At 27.9% G+C, this 25,478-nt stretch overlaps 2 protein-coding genes and 1 long non-coding RNA gene across 5 annotated transcripts in view; 2 read left to right on the forward strand and 1 right to left on the reverse strand.

The window, feature by feature from the left end:
* Positions 1 to 1,785, forward strand: part of LOC107454741 (processed variable antigen) — a gene marked incomplete in the record, with an annotated part of 17,570 nt that extends 15,785 nt beyond the window's left edge. Inside the window, 1 exon segment of the mRNA XM_071180188.1 lies at positions 463 to 1,785. Coding sequence (XP_071036289.1) covers positions 463 to 1,413 — 951 coding nt within the window.
* On the reverse strand, positions 1,262 to 15,771 carry LOC107454736 (uncharacterized). Of its 3 annotated transcripts, none has more exons than XR_001585495.3 (5): positions 15,348 to 15,630; positions 13,799 to 13,927; positions 12,103 to 12,186; positions 8,539 to 8,639; positions 1,262 to 5,705 (listed from the first exon to the last, which is right to left on the reverse strand). It is a non-coding gene; the product is annotated as an uncharacterized lncRNA (long non-coding RNA). The 3 variants fall into 3 exon arrangements; XR_001585497.3 differs by lacking the exon at positions 15,348 to 15,630 and adding an exon at positions 15,637 to 15,771 and having other exon boundaries at positions 5,526 to 5,705; XR_001585496.3 differs by having other exon boundaries at positions 5,526 to 5,705; positions 15,368 to 15,630.
* Positions 15,772 to 15,814: 43 nt separating this feature from the next.
* On the forward strand, positions 15,815 to 23,788 carry LOC107454735 (Superoxide dismutase 1). Its single transcript, XM_016072015.3, has 6 exons — positions 15,815 to 15,955; positions 16,047 to 16,129; positions 17,846 to 17,942; positions 18,613 to 18,682; positions 20,577 to 20,694; positions 23,562 to 23,788. Exons 2-6 carry the CDS (start codon positions 16,067 to 16,069, stop codon positions 23,667 to 23,669), a joined length of 456 nt encoding a protein of 151 aa, XP_015927501.1. The 5' UTR covers positions 15,815 to 15,955; positions 16,047 to 16,066; the 3' UTR covers positions 23,670 to 23,788.
* Positions 23,789 to 25,478: the final 1,690 nt, after the last annotated feature.

Raw genomic sequence — 25,478 nt, forward strand, 5'->3', positions numbered from 1 at the left:
ATGATAATTGTAGAAATATATACATATACATATATATATATATATTATATAATATAAAATTATTTACTATATATATTTACTATATTATATATAATCATAATAATAACTTTAGAATAAATATGTAAATAAATATTTTAAGAAACTGCTTATTTGCTTGCAGGCTACTAATTTTCCATGATTCGAAATATATAGAAATATTATTCTAAGCACGAAACAATAACATGAAAAAGTATAATTAGTATTACACAATAATTACCATTTTAATTATGTATAGTACGATATAAAAGCTAAATCCTTTGCCTCAGATTTTTTTTATAAAGAACAAATTGGTTTCTAAATGAAATTCACTAGCTATGATCGAAATTGAGAGGTACAGGGAATTTCGCATGCTACATGATAAAATGACAATCAATGAATTATATTTCATATTAAGTGAAAAGCTTATCTTAATTTGAATTTCAGAACTCAGGTGTATGCCAACCTCCTCCAACTACTCCAGCTCCTGAACTGCCCTCCACTGCACAGCCTGAAACCCTTCCTCCTAAGCCAGAACCAACAGAATCTGATTCAGAAGAATCAAAGAGCTCAGAATCAGTCTCTGAAGAGTCAAAAATTTCAGAAGAATCAAAAGGATCAGAAGAATCTAAGGGTTCAGAAGAATCTAAAGTTTCTGAGGAATCAAAGATCTCTGAAGAATCTAAAGTTTCTGAGGAATCAAAGGTCTCTGAAGAATCTAAAGTTTCTGAGGAATCAAAGGTCTCTGAAGAATCAAAAGGATCAGAAGAATCTAAAGTTTCTGAAGAATCTAAAGTTTCAGAGGAATCAAAGGGCTCTGAAGAATCCAAAGTATCTGAGGAAGTAGTTCCAGAAGAATCTAAAGAATCAGAAGAAAAGAAAGTATCTGATGAAGTAGTTTCAGAAGAAAAGAAAGTATCCGAGGAAGTAGTTGATGAAAAGAAAGTTTCTGAGGAAGTAGTTTCAGAAGAAAAGAAAGAATCTGAGGAAGTAGTTGAAGAAAAGAAAGAATCTGAGGAAGTAGTTGAAGAAAAGAAAGTATCTGAGGAAGTAGTTGAAGAAAAGAAAGTATCTGAGGAAGTAGTTGAAGAAAAAAAAGTATCTGAGGAAGTAGTTGAAGAAAAAAAAGTATCTGAGGAAGTAGTTGAAGAAAAGAAATCTGAGGAGGTAGATGAAGAAAAGAAATCTGAGGAAGTAGTTGAAGAAAAGAAAGTATCTGAGGAAGTAGTTGAAGAAAAAAAAGAACCTGAGGAAGTAGTTGAAGAAAAGAAAGTATCTGAGGAAGTAGTTGAAGAAAAGAAAGAATCTGAGGAAGTAGTCCCAGAAGAATCCAAAGAATCTGAAGAAGTAGCTCCAGATGAAACCAAAACATCTGAGGAAGTAGTCCAAGAAGAATAAAGAAAAAAAATCCAGAGCCGGCTAGTCAACTAGAAGAATCTAAGTGAATTATTGATGGATAAGATCATTTTTATTATTAATTATATACAAGACCGAAATTTCCTCTGACACCATAAAAAATAACAAAATTTATTCAATAAAAATAAAAACTGCTACACAAAAAATATTTTACTGACTAAGATGCATAAAATTTTTGAAAAAGGAAGCTATGAAATTATGAAACAAAATTATGCTTATCTAAGGCACAATTGATCTTAATTCATTTTTCTGTAAATAACTGTCAAAAAAAGAAATATTGAAAGATATTTGCAGGCAGTTCTGTTGGTTACTTTGTAAATATAGATATTTAAAATAAATACTGTTTTTATGGCATTGTTACAATTTTCTTTTATTTAACTGTACAAATATTTTCATCAAAATTAGTTTTATTTCGCATAAGAAAATTAGAATAATCAGAATCATATTCAGAGTTCTTGTTTTATGATCGGAACAAAAAATAATAGAACAAATTACGTGAAATCAAAATAAAACTAATTTGAGGAACAAAAAAAGTTAAAAATGAAACGTTGTGTAACAATTTTCCTTCTAGTACATTTTAGAGCAAGTTTCTATTTAATAAAATACAGCATCTGAGAAACAAAAGGACTCAGTTTGCTTTATTCCAAATTAGTTTGAAAATAATAGAAAAGAATATAATATTAATACAATGCGATCTTTTAATCGCTTTTAAAACAGCTTACAACTCCATCATATGAGAGAGGCTTTGCGATGCTATTATTGAGTTTAGAATCAAATATAAACAGGTCAACTTTTTGAAAATGACCCTTAAAGATGTCAAATGCAGAATAAAATTTGTTTGAACTAACAAACCATTTTTACACACTAAGAAGTTTAAGACAAAGAGACACCCTTTCTTGCATTTTATTTAACATTGCTTTGGAAAAAACAATTAGAGATATAAATACTAGAGGTATATTTATCCAAAAGTCTGTTCAAATATCGGCTTATGCAGATGATATTGATTTAATAAGACATACCAAACAAATCGTCTTAGAGATTTTTACCATGCGTGAGGATTCTGCTAAAATCTTATGTTTAACTATTTATCAGGATAAGATCAAATTTATGGCAGTCGGTAATTGAAATTTTGAGATTGTACCTCTCGTGACTAATGATTATACATTTGAAGGTATCAGTCAGTTCAAATATCTAGATACAATTGTTACAGTTAATAATGATATCAAAACAGACATTAATAACAGGATAATGATGGCTAATAAGTTTTATTTTCAATTGAGAAACCAACTGAAATCAAAGCTCATTTCCATTGAAATTATAATTAATACTCTAATTAAACCTGTATTATTTTACAGCAGCGAATGCTGACCTTTAAATAAAACTGAGGAAAATTAACTACTGATATTTGAAAGAAAAATACTCAGAGCCATCTTCGTAGCTGTTAAAGAAAATGTTTGGCGGGTTCAGTACAATTATGAATTATACAGAAAATTAAAGCAACCAAACATTATTTCAGTTATTAAATTCTATAGAATAAGATGGCTGGGTCACATCTATAGAAGGGATAGTGGCAACTAAGTGACCCAGTTAAGAAGCTTGAAAGCAGTTTAGAAGCTCATTTGATTTTTGGAAAGTTAACAGGCAGCCGAAAAAGGGGAAGACTAAACACCTGATGGATTGATTTAATGGAGAAAAAATATCTCAAAACCATGGGAATCAAGAAAAAGATAAACCTAGTGCCTCATCAGGCCAGATGGAGACAATTAGTTGGGATGGCTCTGACTCAGGGCTTGAAAAAACTCAGAAATTTTACCAGCCCCCAAGGACGGCTTGTCCAACAATGTACCCGTCCTCTTTTGAAACTAACCCTCAGCTTCTAAATAAATAAAAATATAATTTTCTCATATTTATTACAAACATTTATATAAATTGCACAATGAATTAGTTGTTACTAGAAGTACATTATACAGCAATAAAAGAAATACTAGGTTACTAATAGTAACCTAGTATTTCTTTTATGAAATAATTTCTTTCTTTCATGAAATAACTAATTTCTTTTATGAAATATTTTAAATGACAAAAGTCAAGTTATTTGGAATGTCAATTTATCCGAGGGTACAGTGTTTTTTAAATGAATCAAATATGACGTTTGTCAGTTCCACAATCAAGCCAATGATTTACAGAGGTTTCTGCACAGAAATCTGAAAGAGGTTTTCCATTTAGGTAGATGTTCATTATTGTGTTTAAAGCCAGTTTAAGACCAGTACGTAATGTGTTGTTTTGTAAGTTCATTGCTGAAAAGCCCCTTTCACGATTACATGAGCATGCACATTTGGTCTGACGAAGGAATTAAAGGGATTTCTAGATTAGAGAGTGAGGCGCTAGACTCTTGTAAGATAACAAAATTGAAAATGTATCACGAACATTAACAGGAAAATGGTCGTCCGCGCGGACGTCGGATTCGAGAAATTCGTTGTCTGCGGGGAATTTTTTACCTCCGAGGATGGGCGGTTTTTCGAGCCCTGCTCTGACCTGTACTAGGCTGTCATGCTGAAGGAAGAAGAAGATATGATAACATATATTTCTATGCAGCATGATTAGCTATTGAGCATGATAATATATATTTAAATATATAAGCAAGTAACTAGCCATTGGACAAGTGATAGAATGTAAGCTATCTCCTAACAAAACAAAGGGGCACAAGTTTTTTCATGATAAAAAAATTTGGAAACTGAGGAATGCATTGGAATTTTAATATGAACTGCTACCATTAATATTAGTTAAAAGAAGTAAATTTAAATCTATTTATATATTTTTTCTTATTTTAAATATTTTTAAACAAGTTTTTTATATTTTTACTTACTGGTTTCAACAAGCTTGTTATCAGCTTTATTTCTATGTTAGGGTCCTTTAAAAAATTTATTTCATCCACTTCTTTCTTTATGCATCAGTTATTATTATTTTTTTTTTAAACATCCTAAGCCTTATTCGAAGTAGGAAGAATGAAAACGATTTAAATCACTTAATTTTATTAAAAAACAATTGATTTAAGCTTAAAAAAATATTTAAAGATAGTATTAAAGATATAGAGGAAGTCCAAAAAGTATGGCAGTTAAAAATATTGAAAAATACACATTGGATCAAAAAATACATGTGTGAAATATATGCAAAAGTTGCATTCAATAATATCAAACTCATCCCTTCAACCTAACTCCCAGGGTGGTATGGAGGACAACTTCAAACTCTCAAGGAGGAACCCATATTTCATAATGCATATTTGGATTTTCCAGAAAAAAATGCCTTGATCAAACAACACATAAGTCATTGAATTTTAGCTCATAAGTGATGCCACTTAATTGCAAATGGAAGATAGTGCGGAAATTGTTTAAAATAGAGATATCTCTAGAGATACATGACACATTGAAAAAATAAAACTAGATATGTTTGATAATTTGTAAAATCTATCTTATGACACCACACTAGACTCCCTAAACCAAAGTAGTTCCCATCCCAAGGAGAAACTTTTTATTATTGCTTTGTCATTTATTTAATGAAATTTGAAGAAAAAAAATTCAATTTACTCATTTTACTTTACGTATGTACTTTAAAAGATCTAAATTTCTCTAGAATGAATTATTTGTCCCAGTGCAATAAAAGTAAGAAAGCTTTTTTTTTCTTAAGTAAAAGGATTTTCAAAATCAAGAGAACAATAAAAATGATTATGAATATAGTATGTGAAATTTAAAAAAAGTCATAAAAATTCAATCAATTTAAATGGGGATTGATATAAAAGAATAAAAAAAAATTTCTTTGCTTAGGTATAAGGATTTTTAAAATCAAGAGAACAATAAAAATGATTATGAATATAGAATGTGATAACATAAAAAAGTCATAAAAAATCAATCATCAATTTAAACAGGCATTGATATAATGTTGCATTAATTTGAAAGTAAACATGATTTTACTTACTGATCATTATAGTTAAAGGAACAGCATAATTAAAGGGGTGTACTAAATAGCCTTGAATGCATTAATAATTTGAAAAGTATTACTTTCATAATATATTTTGATAAAAAAAAATATATAACATAAAATAAACAATAACAATTTATTATAACATTTATAACATGTTTATACAGCATTATGAAAAATGTACCAACAACAAAGCTTTGAGCAATAGTAACAGACAAAAGGTCAATGATAGAACAGAATATTTCCAAAACTGTCAATAAACTGCAAAACCATGATAAAATGACAAGCATAATTCTATAAATCTGAAAATAAAAAATAACTTACATTAAAAAACTTATTAATAAAACTACATTTTTTAACACTTAACACCTAATAATTTTTATCTAAGTTTTTTTTAAACCAAGTGAGATTGATTACATACTTAAAAATATTAATATATTTTTAATTCTTAAATTAGTTTACCAAAAACTAACGATGCATGCTTTTCTATAACAAACTACACTGCTGGACAATTGCTAAGGATGGATCACAAATTGCAATGTAGCATAACATTAGGCGAGACATGAGGCCTAGTAGGATAAAATATAGTTGCCACACTGTTCAGATATTAGAATAAAGAATATTCATTGTTCTGGAAAGTACAAAAGATATGAAACATCTGAAAGAAAAAAATGTTCATTTGATGCTGCGTACGGAAAAATGGAACAATGCATCTAAATGTCAGCAGGCAACTTGAAGAAAGGTGTCAGTACGGGATATGTCCACCGTGTAGTATGATGCAACATTCTACACGTTGTATCATACTTTGCACAACATTATCCAGCAGCTGTTGAGGCAATTAATCCCATTCCTCTGTCAGTGCACGGATGAGGGTGTTCTTGTTTGTCGGAGGATAGTTTTAACCAGCAAATTGCCTCCCCAAAGCATCCCAAACATTTTCAATGGGGTTTAGATCTGGAGAACGTGATGGCCATACGAGGCGTTGAATACCCTCGCTGTCTGGACAATCATGAACAGCGAGGGTTCGATGACATGTTGCGTTGTCGTCCATAAAAACAAATTTATCACCGACAGCACAACAGAAAAGATTAACATGAGGAAGTAGAACTTCATCAATGTATCGTTGGTCCGTCATAGTCCCATTCGCAACCACATGTAGGCGCGTGAGGCCATTAATCATGATGCCGGCCCACACCATGACACTGCATGGTGGATATCGGTCCCTTTCCTGGATATTTTCTGGACGATAACCAGTACCACTGTCGCGCCAGATTAGTTGGCGTCTTCAATCCAATGACAGACTGAACCTACTCTCATCTGAGAATAGTACGCATGCCCAATCCTGTTCAGTCCAATTGTGATGCTCACGACACCATTGCAAAGGGGCAGTACGGTGCTGTCTGGTCAATGGGACACACACAACAGGTTTGCGGGCGTATAGTCCTCCTCCCCTCAAACGTCTGGCAACAGTTTTTCGGGAGCTCTGCTTTCTTGTGGCAGCAAGAAACTGATTTGCCACTTGCTGAGCTGTGGTGCGCCTGTTCCTTTTTGCTTATAAGACGATGTACCTGTTTTCTGCAGGTGTCGTACTTCTAACACGACCTCCCCCGGGCCACCTACTACACATTCCAGTAGTTTTAAATGATTTCCACAGCCGTGAAACAATGCTGTGAGCGATGTCGAACTCCCTGGCAACATCTGTTATTTTTCACCCTTCTTTGATCTTTCCAATAATTCGGCCACACTCGAAATCATCTAAGAGATATCGGGAAGACATACCAAAACTTTCAAGTTCGTCAACTAAATCTTTCCTNCGTGAAACAATGCTGTGAGTGATGTCGAACTCCCTGGCAACATCTGTTATTTTTCGCCCTTCTTCGATCTTTCCAATAATTCGGCCACGCTTGAAATCATTTAAGAGATATCGGGAAGACATACCGAAACTTTCAAGTTCGTCAACTAAATCTTTCCTGTAAAACTTTGACTTGTAATAACAACTCTCCACACGCGTCAAAACCTTTAAAGCTCTTATCAGCGCTATCACGTGATGAACAGACGTGGAAAAAAAAATTTAATACGCATACCTCTTCTTACTATATCCCGCACTTATTCTAATTTTCCATATTTTGCTTCCTTTCATTTTGTGATTGCTATGGATGATAGTGTTATCCGACCTTAGCAATTGTCCAGCAGTGTATTTTACTGTACTCTAAAATACATTACAAATATTAAAATTAAATAAATTTTCATTGAATCTGATCTATTTCAAGGTTCAAAAATTTTTGAATTGTAAGGTAAACAAATTTTTAGATCATAGAAAGACCTGAGAAATCGAATTTTAGATATACAACTTTGTTAAGAATCGATTTCTCAGCAACTATTTGACAGATTTTGTTCTAATTTTGTATTTTGACACATAAAATTACATTCTTTTAAATGATGTAAACCTTCCTTACAATTCAAAAATTTTTCTATTATTATTAACTAAATTTATTATTAAAAAATTTTCAATTATTATTAAAAATTATTCTTTGCATTGAATTATCTTTTAATAAAAAAATTTATAATAGAGTGAAAATTTTTTTGATTCGCTTAAATTCAAGATATGGCAAAATACACAAAAAGTTAAATAAACAGAACATCCTAATTATTGCAACAAAAGGTTTAAAAACTCCATGTGGAAGCATATCTGTTCTGTTTCACATTTAAATTATTTATTGCCACTCTCAAACATACTTGTAACTATTCTAAAAGCTTTTGAGAAAATTACTATTTTTTTAAGTCATTCCAGTTAAAATGGCTAACTAGCAAAAGTTTAATACATTTACTCTAGATCAAAATGCATCAGAGAACACATTTAAAACTATTATCCACTTAGAAAGTGTAATTGCTAAAAATTAACTATTCTCTTAAACAAACAAATATGAGATAAATTTTGTTTAAGAGAATCATAATGTTTAATAAAAAATGGATTACTTTTTAAAAATGTTTTTTTTTCCTGCTTTTGATAACATATGATTTTTACAAACTTGGATTTTCAATAATTAATTTTTTTTTTCTTTTTCTCCCTTTAAATTCGAAATATCAAGGCTTGAATGATAATATTTACATTGCATTTACAATGCATTTACTTACATATTTTGCACTTGCAATGTTGTCTTCTTTGACTTCTACAAACTCAATAATGTTATCCCCCTTTTTTTCCTTGACAAAAATAGGCACATCATTAACATTAACTAAAAAGCAATAAAAATGCAACAGAATAATTTATATATTAAGAAATCAAAAATAACAGCGGCAAAAATTTCATAAAAATTATTTTAGTGGGTTTAGAAAACTTTGAAAATCCCAGTTCATGAAACATCAAGTACAGATAAGATTTAAAGAAACTATAATAAATTTTTTTAAATAATATTCGAAATCAGCTTAAGAATAGCATAAAGATAAAAGCAGCATTTTTTTCCAAAATCATTATTTAATCATATTTTACTCCAGAATCATTAGTTTTTGGAAAAGTAAAACCAAAACAAAACCTTGACAAAAGTAGCACATCATTAACTTTAACTAAAAAGCAATAAAAATGCAACAGAATAATTTATATATTAAGAAATCAAAAAATAACATCAGCAAAAATTTCATCAAAATCATTTTAGTGGGTTTAGAAAACTGAAAATCTCAGTTCATGAAACATCAATTACAGATAAGATTTAAAGAAACTATAATAATTTTTCTAAAAATAATATTCAAAATCAGCTTAAGAATAGCATAAAGATAAAAGCAGCATTTTTTTCTAGAAGCATTAGTTTTTGAAAAAGTTAAACCATACAATATTTATTAATTTTTTTTCTATCAAAATCTATGAATTTTCATTTTATTTCATTTGAGTTCAAACTAATTAGATGCCAGATTTTGTGCCAAATATTTTAGACCAATAAACTCATTCAGTACTTAATACTAAAAAGCAATAGGTATTTATGTAACAATATTTAGAGTATTTTAAGAATTTTTACTTTCACATCATGTTATAATTTATTTTTTCTTTGATAGGGAGCAATAACCTCCCTTTAAAACCGCTTTTATTTACAGTGATGAATTAAATTAACAAAGAGATAAAAATATATATACAGTCGAACCCCGCTATAGTGAACCGTCTGCGGACTCAGTAATGTGTCCACTATAACCGATGGTTCACTATATCCAAATTTTTTGAAGAATATTTTTTGCATAAGACAGTTGAATGATTGAAAATTGGCTTTGCAATTTTGCATAAGTTATTTAAAAAATTATTAACTAATTAACAGATAATAAAGCAAAAATTGATGGAAAAAGTAATTACGTCGCTAAATATTAGTTTTATTTTCACTTTTTATGAAAAAAATTTGTGATTTTTGATTGAACACAATTTGATTTTAAATTGAGTTCATCAATTTTCTTATCTACAATGTGCAAAGAATGCAAGATTTTTACATTTTGAACAAGATTTCGAACCATCTTAACAAAGCATCTTCTACGTTTTCTCTTTCAGCTCCACGCAGTTTTTTCGATGAAACCATGTTTTTGTCGTATGCCGCAAGAATTGCACTTCGATTTTTCCAAATGTTTGAAACTGTAGATTTTGACAAGGAAAATTCCTTACACAGTGTCGATTGATTGGTTCCATCATCAATACGCTTTACAATTTTAACTTTGTCCTCTATCGAAAACGCTTTTCTCTTTAGAGAATTTGCCATTTTCACTGCTTTTGAAATAAAAATCTTGTCTCAAATAGATAATGTAAGAATATGAAGAGAGCAGCTGTAGAATGAGTTAAATTGTTCCCCTTCTTGATTGTCAAGGGGTGATTTGTAAAGAATATGGTTTGAACAGATAAGAAAATTCCAAAAATTCAGCAGGTGGCCAAGTTAACTAGTTGTAGAGCAAGCTTGGGGAAAAGAGATAAAGAGAGGCTTGGCAGGGAGGGAGGAGTATAAGATAAATGATCTGTTTGACATTTATTACAGTATAGTTAAAAGTGATAAGCATAAAGGAGAGTAATATGACACATTTTATAGGAAGGCATTCATTTTCAGTCCCAACACCTACAAGTTTAAAGATGGAGGACTGAAAAAGATATTTAAAGAAATGAAATTTGAGTCCACTATAACCGAGTTTCCAAGTTCTAAGCTGTTCACTATAAGCGTTAAAAATAACATTATTTAAATAGGAATACGGACGGGACCGCTAAAAAAGTCAACTACATCCGAGTGTTCACTATATCCCAGGTTCACTATAGCGGGGTTCGACTGTATATAAACACATTTGATTAGATTTACTACATAATTTTATTTCAAAAAACATTTATAAGTAATCATAAAATTACACATATAAGAAGTAATTGTGATGTAATTGTGTGTAACCACATGAAGCATTGCAAGATTGCATCTCCAAAAAGTAAAAAATTCATGAGAGTAGATTTTTAAACACACACAAAAAAAGTTATTTTGTTATGCATTATGGATTTACCTTCCTCATTTGCAGAAGTAAATAAACACTTCTAAACAGGGGCAAGAAAAAAAACTGATAAATAAGCTATAACTAGGCAATAGGAGCCATTTTAATACTTTAAATGCCTAAGAGAAGGTTAGAAATTTGCTTATTTTCAATGAACAGGAGAAAAGAGAGTACAGGCAATGAGTAAAAATATACTGAATTCCTTCCTTTGAAAAAATTCATTTAAAATTTGAAAAATAATTTTCTTTTGAAAAATCTCTGGTAAGTTTACAGCTTGTATAAAATAGATGAGAGATTGAAATTGCCAAAAATATGCTTTTCTAACATTTGCATAGCCTCTAAAAAAAATTAACAACAGAGAGTGGTGGTAGATTACAAAGAGTATCAAAAAAGTTTCAAAAGGTTAAATCTACTCATAATGCATACTGGAATAAAACTTTCTATTCATGACCTATGTTTGCAAAATGCAAATTATTTTTAAAATTCTGATATATTTTTGAAAGAAATTGACAAAAAAAATTTGTCCAAACTTTTTTTTAAACAAAAAAAAAAAAAACTGAATAAAGGGTTCTTTACCACAAACACTAAGAATTTAAACTTGACTAAGTTCCATATAATTTCTCAAGAAACTCAAAACATTATTTATACTCACAGAAATAATAGATTTAAAGAGAGTACTTAACTAAAAAGAAATAAATTATTTGTAGTGAGAAAGATTTTAAGGTGATTAATAACTTACAAATAAATGAGTTAGATTAACTTTGTATGCGCACATATTTATTCTGATATGGATGCTAGAAAATTTAAGGATCAAAACATGATGTGAAAAAAAAAACTTTGTGAATATGCATTTAATGTCACACAGATCATCTCAGCCCAAATAATTTTAATACATAAATAAATAAATAGTCTAACATATGACTGGGTCTTGGTTTACAAGATTTTTAAGTTGGAAAAATATTGTAATGACCAATCTAAAAATGAAATTTTAAATGCAGATTACTATAAAAAAGAATACCTTAAATTTCTCAGCACTTTCTCTCACTTAAACATAAACCAAAAAAAAATTTTGAAAAAATGAAACAATATTAATATTGTTCAACTAGTTACTAAGATACAAAACTCTAGTAAACAAGTTACAAGAAGCTAATCTACCCATCACTATATTCAATTTAAATTGCACTTTGATTCAATTTACAAGATATATACCTTTTCCTCAATTATCTATGAATGTTTTAGTTTCCTTTCTCTATCAAAGCCATGTATCACATATCTTCACAACTAGGATTTACTCTGAAAATAAAATTAAATTAATATCTCTATCTGATATTTAATAATTTTCCAACAGTAAAGTTTATTAATATATATTGATAAATGTTGCAAAAAATTACTAAAATACTTTTTTATTTGTTTAGTTAGTTTGATACCTGCAAAATTTATTAACTAACAATAAATTGATTTTAGCAAAACTACTTCAAAATTCAATTATTCGATGCTTCTGGTGAAAACTAAGCAGAATACAACTACAGTGAAACCTCCTGTTATGGACACTCCTGCAAAACGGACGCCTCTCAATACGGACATATTTTTAATTCCCCGGGAATCTTCTATGAATAAACCATTACGTACATTCTCCGCAAAGCGGACACTCCCGTATCATATGTCTATTTTTAATTCCCCGGTATCATATGTCTAACGTGAGTTTCTATGCTAATAGGAAAATTATATTTATTTATCTGTAGCTACATCCAGAATTTTGTATTTATATCAAACTTCTTTATATATTCTTTTTTTATATTTATTATATAAAAAAGAATATATAAAGAAACTTCTTTTTTATCTCTTTTATATATTTCTTATTGTTTAAATAAATATTCTTGTAGATATTTACGGTATCCTTGAAGATATTATTTAATTATTTCTACATCTTTGAGAATATTCTAAAAACAATTTACGGTGTTAAATTTCGTTATTAGGGTACCCTTCCCGTAAACGGACAACTCTCATAAACGGACAAATTTTTTGGTCCCATGAATGTCCGCTTAACGGAGGTTTCACTGTATATANATGCATATATATACACGCACACATATATATACACACATATATATATACACACATATATATATACATATATATATATATACACCGGTATTAACCATGTTCCCTATCAAATGATAAGTAGGTGTAAGGGGATGTGAACCTAATAATTGAAACGGACTGAGGACAGTACGCTCCTATTTGGTATCATATGTCTAACTTGAGTATCTATGCTAATAGGAAAATTATATTTATTTATCTGTAGCTACATCCAGAATTATGTATTTATATCAAACTTCTTTATATATTCTTTTTTATCTTTCTTATTGTTTAAATAAATATTCTTGTAGATATTTAGAGTATCCTTGTAGATATTATTTAATAATTTCTACTTCTTTAAGAATATTCAAAACAATTTACGGTATTAAATTTCGTTATTAGGGTACCCTTCCCGTAAACGGACAAATTTTTTGGTCCCATGAATGTCCGCTTAACGGAGGTTTCACTGTATTCATTTTTTCATGTTTCTTGTTTTTTTCTTCTTCCTATTAATATTTTTTGAATAAATAAATAAGAATAACAGTTTGAGATCAAAAAATTTTTGCTTAAAAATTAGACTTTCAAAAGCAATATGAAAATGTAATTAAATGCTAAATTATCATCAATAAAAAAAAAATGTGAATCATTTATGGTAAAATGTGTAACAATCGTAGCAAATTGTTATTATTATTTTTTCTTTTGGAGTTTTTAAAACTTAAAACAATTACAAATATGATAAAAATGTACTTTTTAGTTAGAAATAAATATTAATTAAAAAACTTCTTAAAATTAACTTACTCATAAATACATATTATTTAGAAATTACCAATATTGAGTTCACATCAAAATCTGGGATACAGTCAGACAAACTCTGCTTCCTATCTCTCCATCCATTTGGAATACCAACTATTATTTCTTCTCTTCACTCTCATTTTTGCCTTTTTTTCTGCTTTACCTAGTAAACACAACTTCATATCAATTTTTATAAAAAACAATAAATTATCTTGTAGGTGGTTCAAGATCAATAGCATAATTTAGTACTAAAACAGGGAAATTTATTCAATAAAATATAAGAAAACTTATTGATAAAATTAAGATTTAAAAAATCTCTAATATTTCATCTCATAAATAATGATCGATTTGAATTCAGCTAAGTTGTAAGAAAAAATTTTTTAAAAATCAGATTTTCCAGATGGAAAAATTGTTTTACAGTTTCTATTCTTTCCAAAGGTAAAATTTTGTCTCATTATAAATGTTTAGGTATTATAGTTTTGTTCTTCTCAAACACTGGTCATTTGTGATGCCTATGCATGCAAGAAAGATTTTAAAACAAATAATAGAAAGTTTTTGTGACTACTTTCTTTTGTAAATTATTATAAATATCAACTTTTATACCACATTGTATAAGACAGTAGTTAGATAATAAAACTTCTTACTACTTACTTCACTTGTTGAATTAGTTTAGAAATAACATATAATTTTTTCATTTTGTATGAATTAATTCAAGTAACTCTAAAATCTATACTTTAAATTTCAAAATTATTTTTAAAAAAAATTTAAGAATGACATAAAATTACATTGAATAAAATATATTTGAATATAAAGAAATATACTATATAATGTACAAAAAAATGTTTTTATTGAGCTTTTAATATTTAATAAAACCGGCAAAACGTTTTTCTCCTTAGTAGTAAAACAACAATTATATGGGTTATAATTTATAGAAATTTGTTCAATTTTGCCATAAACTACTATTCTTGATTATCAGACCTTTCAAACATTTTTTATAATTCTTTAGATACAGTGCTAGAAAAGACCATTCAAGTGAACATAATTATTAACAATTTAAAATTATATTAATAAAAATTAAGAAACATTCAAGTTAGAAGCCATGTTTTCCCCTATACAATTAATTTAAATAGTTCTCAATTTGCAAATGTACAGTTGGAAATTTCACAGAATTCTCACACACTACTAAGAGAAAGTTATGCAATTAATAAAGGAATGAGATCTTCCTAATAACTTATTAAAAAAGTCATAAAAGAATTTTAAAACTTGTTTACATTTCGAACTGGAACACGCTCAAACATCTTAATTTGTGAACAAATTATAAAGCTTAGTTTTAAAATTTGGCTAAAGCTCTTTTTCTAGATTTTAGCTTTTCAGACAAAATACTTATGAACTCAGATTAAACTATGGAATTGCAATAAATATTTCATACATGCAGATAAACTTAAATTGCTTCGTAATTAATAAGTTTTCTTTAATTACAATTAAATAAAGATTGTACATGCACAGTTTTGAATAAATTAAAACTGTTTACTTCATAAGATGTCAAAAATATGTGCTAAATATTTTAAATTACTTAAACATACCTAAAAAATAATAATAATACCTAGCTCCTCTATTCTTCTACAAAAAAAACACAAGGACTACTTATTTCTGGCATTTCTATTTCAAATATCTTAGCACTGTCTATTTTCAGCAATTAAATTTCATATTTAAACGCTGCTTTTTCAAACATTCCAATTTTATTTATTTAAACTAATAAAAGCAATATTTTAAACATTAATGTAAAATGAATAGGATTAGTTGGATTAAAGAATTAAAATTGAATTGAGAAAAAATAATAATAATAATATTGCGTAATCTTTAAAGTGTTACCTGATGCCAGATTTAAGATTTTTTCTGTTCGGTTTCGATATTAATTTTAAAAGATATTTCAAATATACATTTTTAAATAAATAAATCACTGTTTGTGATCACAGCGTTAAAATTATGATGGAAACAACAAGCAGATCTGCTTTAAAATCAAAAATTTTACAGTAGTCCGAAGATTATACCAAATAATCGATTGTTAAAATACTGCCGGTAATCATCGATAGTTATAGCGCTGATTCTAATCTTCTGCTTTTTAATCTTGCACTTTAGAACGATTGAAAAAAAGTTTTCCTGTACACAGTTTCTAGTCCCTGGAATCTTGGTAATTTATTAATTCGCACTTCCTGTTTTTACTTTAAAAATCCTTCTTCATATTTATTATTTGTAATTTTTATGTTCTTTTTTTTCTGCAGTCAATATTCCATTCAAAATCATGAAGGCTGTTTGCGTATTAGTTGGTGAAAAAGTTAAAGGAACTATTCATTTCACCCAAGAAGTAAGTGGTGTTATATAATTATACTTAACATGTTTGTAAGTTCGCTTATTTTTTTATTTAAGCTAGAAAGCTTATAAAACTTAGAAAAGTTACTTTCTGACATAAATGGGGATTATTTTTGAACTTATGAAGCCTGTATTTAAATATAATTAAGCGAAATTCTTTTACTAGTAGAACTACTTTTGAATGTTCATGTGACAGATTGGGAGGAGTGTCTGTTTCTTGATTGTGCTGCTAGTCATTTTTTTCATTGTTACCTACGTTATAAACTTTCACAACAAAGTTATATGGAAATATTAATAAATTAAATTAACTCCACTTTAAAGTGAGTTCTTATTATCGATTTTCTATTCTGTCTAATAAGTAAGAAATAAATAGCACACTGAAGTGTTCTAAATGCTTCCATATTATCGAATTTTATGATCTAACACTTATGATTTTTTTTACAGAACAATGCAGTGGAAGCAATTAATTCTTTAATTGCTTCCATTGGTAATATTGATTGAATTTTTCTGCAGCTATTAAAATGGTTTCTTGAAATATTTAATTGTCAAATGAGATAATGGGTACTTTTAAATCTTGAGGTATGGCAGAATAATCGCCAAGTCTTGGCAACTTCAGGGCATCTACAAGACTAAAAACATCACAGAAAAAGATCAATTTTAATTGTAAATTTAAAATCTATTAGGCACCTTGGCGATTGTTGTTGACGCGACAGATCATGAGACGGAAATATTCCCTTTTTCCCACACCATAAATTTTCAGGAAACAGTTTCTTGGCAAGAGACTCAACCACTTTCTTAAGCGGTCTCTACTGCTAACACTTCATTCTTTGATGGAATGATTTTTGATGACTAAATACAATAACAAACTGGTGAATTTCTTAACTTTTTCTATTAGATAGGACAAGTTAACAAAATTCCTTAAAAAAAAACAAGTAATTTTCAGATCTATAATTGCAAAAGAAGTATTTGTTTCATTATTATGTATGAACAAAGATTAAAAGTTAAGAAATTTTGTTAAATGAATTATATAATTTCTCATTTTGTGTTAATATGTTACAGAAATATTCTCTGACTATTGTCTTTTTTTGAAATCCTAAACATTTCTTTTTTTTTTTGTTATTGATGGACTATTTATTCAACAATATATTCACTTAATTCCAAATAATGCTTGAACAGATGGCAGCATATAAGCAGAATTTTTAAAGAAATATGTATTTAAAAAAAACAAACAAAAAAAAACAATTTATTTAAAAGATGTGAATGAAAGGGAGAAAAGTTATTAGAATAAAAGTTTTTCAAGCAATTATTATAGAATAAAGTTTTATTTATTCTCGTATATAGTTTTAAAAAAAATGTTTTCACTTTTTCATTAAAATATATAAGATAAATGTTAAGAAAAAAATATCTATATTCGTCAAAAATATATTAGAAGACCAATAATTTTTTTTGACCCAAAGAATTTCATTTTTTTTTCTAATTTAATTTTGATTTAAAAGTAAGTATAATTAAATATTCTTATTGTGCTCCTATTTTTTCCCCCCTATTTGTCTTTTAGTTAACGCATGTATTCTTGAAAGTTAACTTAAAAAGTTTAAATATTTTTTAATGAATTGATGTGCTTGTTTGTAAAATTAGCCTCCTTTTAATGTCAATTCTCGGAAAGAATGTAATTTTACAATGTGGCATAAATATACTCTATATTTCTCTTTAGGATGGGGATGGCCCAGTTACTGTTACAGGAGAAATAGAAAATTTGTCTGAAGGTTTGCATGGCTTTCACATTCATGAATTTGGAGATAATACAAATGGTATAAATTTATATTTATTTTTTGTATACGAGAATGAAAGTTAAAGCATCAACATTTGATAAATATTTATTGAATTGTACTTAAGTTTATTAAAATAAGATCAAGATTCGATGTTTATTTTATTGTTTTGTTAATGTTAGAAACTGTTTATATTGTTTTATTACAAATTTATTTAGTAGAGATGGCTTATTATGGATCTTGTATTATAGATTTTTTAAAAAAAGTGAATATTGAAAGTTTACAGAATTGTGTGAATTACAAATCTATTTAGTTGAGAAGAATGTTTATTGTTCCAAATAATTTTTATTCAGTTTCAGCCCTTCAAATAGTTTTTTTATATTAATTACGTGTAGAAGATAATTTCTGGGAAACTTTTTTTTTTCCAATATAACAAATAAGTTATTATCTGACTTGTTATTTAAAGGATATTTCCTAATTTTTGGCTTTTATCTTCAGAAATATCTTCTAGAACCTTAAACTGAATTTAAGAATAAAATTAAGCAATTTTCTCATTGTAATTTTATTTTTTTTAATGTAAAATTTTCTTAAAAGAATTTCTAAGATTTTTAAACCCTTTTCATAAAATGTATAGTCTTAAATTACTTATATATCAAATCAAATTGTTAGACTAAAATTTCATGACTGTAGTATTATATTGTAAATTTTTTAGGTTGCATAAGTGCTGGTGCACACTTTAATCCTCATGGTAAAGAGCATGGAGCCCCTAATGACGACGAGAGGTTTGTACATTTATTAAATGAAAAGAGATCATTAAATCTTTATTTAAAATAATATTTATTAATTACCAATAACAGATACAATTTTTAAAGGGAAAAAAATAAGTATTCACTTATAATGGATATTTTTATAAAATCAATGTTGAAATTCTATGTGAGTACGGATTCTTTTAAAGATCTGTGGGGTAAACTGACAATGAATAACCCCAAGGCTTTTCAATTTGCTTCTTCTGAACAGAGCAGTTTAATTTAAGATTTCATTATATCTACTCCTATGATTCTGAGATCATTTTTGATCCAGTCTGACTCACTTGTGTATGGTCAACCTTTTCCGGTAGTCTACATTTTTGAAAATGTTAGTTTTTTGTGGTCTTAATTATAATATTAATAGATATACATCCTAGCTATGTAATTCTGTATGATTTGGTTGCTAATACTTGCTAAGTAGTACATGATTATACCTGATTCTCCTAATGTTATTTACTTTAACTATTAAGAAAAATTTCTAAATAGTTAAGGTAAATAAGGTTAGAAGAATTCTTGAGCATAAAATTTCTTTTAAATATTTGTAGTTTATTTTCTTTTTATTTATTTTTTGTCCAATTTTTGTAGCCATCTACACATATAATAAAATAAGAAAAATTTGTATCCTGTATATTGGTTTATAAGTATACCATAGGCTCTAAAAAATATGACATTGAGTATAAAGCTAAATTAGTTAAATTTATACAAATTACGAAGCTCTACTTTTGATTTTTAATCATATTTTTATTTCAGAGGCATTTAAAAAATGGAATTTTCTCATTGGTTTAGCAGAAGTCATTGTTTTAAGCTTTTAACGATTAAATTTTGTTAAATGTTTTAACGATAACTGAAATGTTTGTTAGCCCTAATTAAACAGGTTGTTTATTACACATTCTGTAATACTTAATTATTTTCATTCGTTACGCAGGTCATCTGAATGATCAACATGTCACCAAAATAGTATCTGAAACTACATGTTTCTTTCATTGATACTTATGCTTTTAAAATATGTTACCATATTTAAAATCATTAGTAATTGAAATAAAATATTTGGTATTGATGAACAAAATTAAAGGAGAAATAGTACTAATTTGTTGAGGAAATATTTTAAAAAGATATATTATTATTAATGCTGATGAATATTAATTTTGGTAACCTTTGCTAATTGAAGTAAAGTAATAATCTATGTACTATAAGGCAAAAGTAGTGGAAAATGGAACTAATTCATCTAAAAGAGTGTCAAAAATCAAGAAACTAATATTGGCAGCACTAATGCTTTATTTTGGTAATAAGTACTTATTGAAGTAAAAAAATATTCTATGGTCTTCAAAGCAAAATTAATGGAGATAATTTACTTATTGGTTATGTGGAACCATAAAAAGTCCTCATACACCAATGACACAAGGTATTATACAAAACAAATTTTTTGCATTTAAGACTAGTTAAGTATTAAAAATTATTTTATTTTTCAGTTACTCGTGTACTCTATCCCTCATTGCAATTTCAGTTTTTTTTCTAATAAAGTATAAAATTGTATAGTTAATGTTATAATTATTTTAAAGGTGTTGGTTCCGATATCTAAAGCATAACAAATTATCTTAATGATTGATTTTTGCATTAAAGTTTTAAATTGATTTTTTTTTCTTTTTTAGAAAATCAAATTACTTAAATCTTCAATTTTATAGCAAAATTTTTGACATTGATATGCTTAATTTACTTTTCATTTTATTTTTAAAAATGTCTGTAATTTTTAAAAATAAGCCATTTTACGTAATATTATGTTTATTTATTTTGTGATATTAATAGAATCTTGTACAACATTTAATCCAGTTTTTTTTCTTGTAATAAGTTCCAATCTTTAATTTCTTATTAGACATGTTGGTGATCTTGGAAATGTGGAAGTTGGTAGCAATGGAATTGCCAAAGTTAATATTACTGATAGTCTAATTTCTCTCACTGGACCCCTTTCTATCATTGGACGTTCTGCTGTGGTAAGAAACATTTTATTTTTGTTAATGATTTCTGTCTTGATGGGTTTTTTTTCTTCTTTTTTTCATCCTTTAAAACTAAATTAGTATTGAAATGTTGTCTTGGTGGTTAGAGTGGGGACTAAGATTCTTCAAATGAATATCATTCACATGAATGACTCTCCAGAAAGTATGATATTCAAGCATATAAAGCATGGTTTATGAAGTATTTTTTTAGTTGGTTTATTCATAAAATTAAATATTATTCAAACCTAGTTATGCATTGTATCCTCCTTAGTTTCAAATAATGATAAAAAAAAGGGCTTAAAGATGCTTATTTCTTCCCCTTTTCCAAAATGAAATATTTTTCCTTCACCGTGTCAATTTTTGGCACGAATTATACATGTGTGGTTTTCACATTGTTCTATTCAACTTTTTCCCAATTCATTCCACCACAATCCATTTCGGCGTATCGTCGGCCCTTTGTTTTTGCATGTTTGATGAAATGCTTGCGAGTCCACCATACTGAGCTAGATTTGGTGGGAAGGATGTTTGCACTCTTATATGCAACTCTGCTGCATTTCGCCAGAAATTCTCAGTTTCAGGCTTCATTTTCTGCCCTCTGTAATTAAACTGAAAAATCGTGAATTTTCGCTGATCACGAAGACATTGCCAAATTTTTTTCATTAATAAGGAAAGATGCATTTATATCTCTTGTTAAATTCATCGTTGGAGAAGCAATCTAAATGGCTTTTCACTGACAATCTAAATGGCTTTCTCACGCTTTTCTATTTATAGATCAGTATCATAATCCTATAATTTGTTTTGGGGATCATTCACTAATTATGTTATTTCATGTGAGACATATCCCCAAAGCAATCAAGAATCACAAAGCTTCATCACTTCGAAATTTTCATCTCCCTTTTATTTATTTAATTTAACAGTGAAAAAGTATTGAGATTTTAAATCATAAGATTTTTTTACACTTGTATTGTACTTAATTACTTTTACTGATTTATTTTATTACTTTTAAAATTTTCAGTGCTCTTAATTTGTTTTTTGATAAAACTCAATAATATGTAGAGGCAAGATTTTAAAGTAAGATTCGACGGACTTTCACTGTTTTAAATGCAGCAACAAAAAAAAAATCTTATGTCTTTTGTTATTCAGATTTGTTTTACCAAAAAAATTTAATTCATCTAATGAATTGATTTATAAACAGTTGAATTAAAAAAATTCAATTGTCGCAGATTTGTTTAAATATTATTAGTGTCGGGACCGTATAATAATTTACTTATTGTATAAGTTTTGGTGATGGGAATGTAAAACGTCAAATGAAACAATATGGCAATGAAACATCTTCTTTAATAGTAAAAGATAACAAACCATCAAGAAACTCACAAACTCCAATTAACAGGTTATTCGTTAAAAAACATTTAAAAGTTGTTATTAAAAGAACAATTGAAACTTAAACTTTTGATTGTAAACATCTCATACTGCAGGTGCGCGTCACCAGGTAGAAATGGAATATCGGTACTAAGTCTCGGGCGCTGCACAACAACCCTCTTGAAGGCAAACTGTCGTCTCCTTAAGTACTGGACATCAACCTTCTCACTCCCTTCCTTGGCCACCGGTTGATGCTCCTCCGCCGGTATTCATCCGTGCAAACTATTTCGGTTCGTCCTTCTACCTTCGGTCTTCGATCTAATACTCGATCCTTCTATTTCACATCGGCTTTTCATGCTGTCTCAGCTGTCGCAACCAACAGCCTATACACTTATTTATTAAAGTAATTATAAATTTAAAAAGAAAAAAAAGAACGAGCCTCTCAATATTTAATATATTCGAAATTGTGTATAAATTGTTTTTATGATGGTGGCTTATATAATCAGGAAAAAGAGTTCTTTGTCAGAAACTAGTTATTTTATCATGATCACATAAAGTATTTGAAAATTATTTTGCATTTTGTTAATGTTTATATGGAGAACTTGCAATTATGGGTGGAAAATTTTTACATAAGGATTTAAAAATATTTTTTGGAAGGGCTTTTTTGTTGAAAAATTTTGCTATGCACCTGGTACTTATAATAATGTTGAAATTTTATTTTTTGCCTATCGTAGGATATTTGTACTGTGTTTTCATAAATAATAAGCAGTAATAAGATGCTTATATAATAAGTTATGTATGCCATAAAATGAATTTCATATATTTCTACATAGACAATCCCTTTAAGTCATACAGATAGTAAATAATATGAATTAATTGTACCAAATATTGTCTAATCGATTGAATTTTGGATCTGGATTAGGTCTCAAGAAGTTATATTTTTATTGTAACATTTGGAATAAAATTAGCCTTTACAGGACACAGATAGAAATTAAATATTTGAGCCCAACCATGACAATAAAATTGTTTGTGCCTTCTAATTTAAAAATTCAGGGCTTGAGTTCCTGTTCTTATTGTTATGTTGATATATATATAAAAGCAAAATTAATGGAGATAATTTACTTATTGGTTATGTGGAACCATAAAAAGTCCTCATACACCAATGACACAAGGTATTATACAAAACAAATTTTTTGCATTTAAGACTAGTTAAGTATTAAAAATTATTTTATTTTTCAGTTACTCGTGTACTCTATCCCTCATTGCAATTTCAGTTTTTTTTCTAATAAAGTATAAAATTGTATAGTTAATGTTATAATTATTTTAAAGGTGTTGGTTCCGATATCTAAAGCATAACAAATTATCTTAATGATTGATTTTTGCATTAAAGTTTTAAATTGATTTTTTTTTCTTTTTTAGAAAATCAAATTACTTAAATCTTCAATTTTATAGCAAAATTTTTGACNATATATATATATATATATATATATTAAAAATATTTTTAGGTTCATGCTGATCCAGATGACTTGGGAAAAGGTGGTCATGAATTAAGCAAAACTACTGGCAATGCTGGTGGTAGATTAGCTTGTGGTGTCATTGGAGTTTCAAAGTGATTAGAGAGATTGAAGTCATTCCTTCAGTTAACAATTACAGCTATGAAATTATAAAATATTATACTTGTTATGTAATATGGTTGTAAAAACATTAAACTATTTTCATCCTTATATAGAAATTGATCTCCTATTTTTGTTTATTTAAGTTATAGTGCAGTGTACCTAAAATAAGTGTAATATTTTTTTTTCCAGTGTAAGATTCTTTTTCTGATTCACAATTTCCGTCCTTTTTATTATTTTTTATTTTAATGATTTACCTATTTTGCGTAATATTTCCAAGAACGCTGAAAAGTAACGTCTTTTTGTTATCCTGTAGAGAAAAAAATTATCATACCCTTTTGAATCTGTGTAAAAATTAATAAAATAAGACTTTAAATCCATTGATTGAATTGAAATTGAGGTCAAGTGCTGGCAAATGAAAGTTTCAATGTGTTTATTAGGGATTATTCACTGAAGTTTTTGAATTTCAGAAAATTTCTGCCAAACATGCTTCTTGCTGTCATAATTTTTAAGCTTTTGGATGAAACAATCTGTAAATGGGTAACTCGCAACTCTTTGTTTAAATTTTGAAGTAATTAAATAGTTTATACTGATGGTCTGCTAGTTGAAACTTATATTTTTTTTTAAAGGAAATTCTAATTAGTTACGGAATAATTAAATTCCGATAAACTTATCATATTGTATAGTAATGACTTTTCTGTTTAAAAAATTCTAATGTCTAAAACTAGTAATGAGAAATGAAATATACAGTATTTGAATCATTTATTTGGTCTAAGGTATCTTGATAAAATTACCAAATTTTATCACATATTACAAAACTATATTTTATTTATTGATTTTACTGAAATCATAACTGAATCGCTTTGGTGAGAATTGCCCAGTTTTTTGGTATTCCTATAGGTCCAGAAACTGTAAATTATTCCATATTCTGACAGTTTTGACCATACTTTTGTTTTTATTCTCAGTGTGGTGTTTTTACTAGAAAATTAGCAAAAATTACGTTTTTTTTAACATTATTTGACCACAACAAAGCAAATATTCTTCTTTCATATATCTATTTTTTGGTAATATTTTTATTCAGTATTCATCGAGATTTGCCGATGACCATATTTGTTTTATGGGACAGTAAAAAAATTGACTGTCTTCATCTTGTCTTCAAATATTTTTTTTTTATTTTCATTTATCAAATGGTTCATTATTTTATGTAATGACTAGAATAATAAGTATAAAATCGTTTAATCAATAAAATATTGTTGAAAAAAATCAGCCTGTTGCGAAAATGATAGCAACAGAATTTTTTTTATTGACTTGTTGAGAAAATTATAGCAACAGAATAATTTTATTTTTCATTAAAGCAACTGAATCGTATCCTTATACGTATATACTTAATTCTACAAAGATTACTGCTTTTTATCTTACTTTTTCGAATTTGACAAATGTATTTCAATATCCGTCCACGTTTACTGAATCAAATATCTCATTGTTCCTTTGTCAAATAATAAATAAATTAGTTTTATAAGGTTGATTGATTTTTATGCACAAAAATTATTACACTTTGGTTATAGCTAGCTTGATTTACAGATCAGTTATATGCTTGTTTCTTGATACTATATTTGACAAATCATACTTATTTCTTAGCTGCCACAATTATAAAAAGAAAAAATTTCTAGTGTTAGTCAAATGAAAATTGCAGCAAGCATTTTCTTAAAAGGAACATTAATAATTCACATATTAAAATTTCTGTACTCCTTTTTACTATAAAAATTCTTCCCCCCCCCCTTGTTCCTGGTTTCCCCGAGGGCTTTTGCG

The sequence above is a fragment of the Parasteatoda tepidariorum genome, chromosome 4 (assembly GCF_043381705.1).
Source record: "Parasteatoda tepidariorum isolate YZ-2023 chromosome 4, CAS_Ptep_4.0, whole genome shotgun sequence".
Classification (NCBI taxonomy): domain Eukaryota; kingdom Metazoa; phylum Arthropoda; class Arachnida; order Araneae; family Theridiidae; genus Parasteatoda; species Parasteatoda tepidariorum.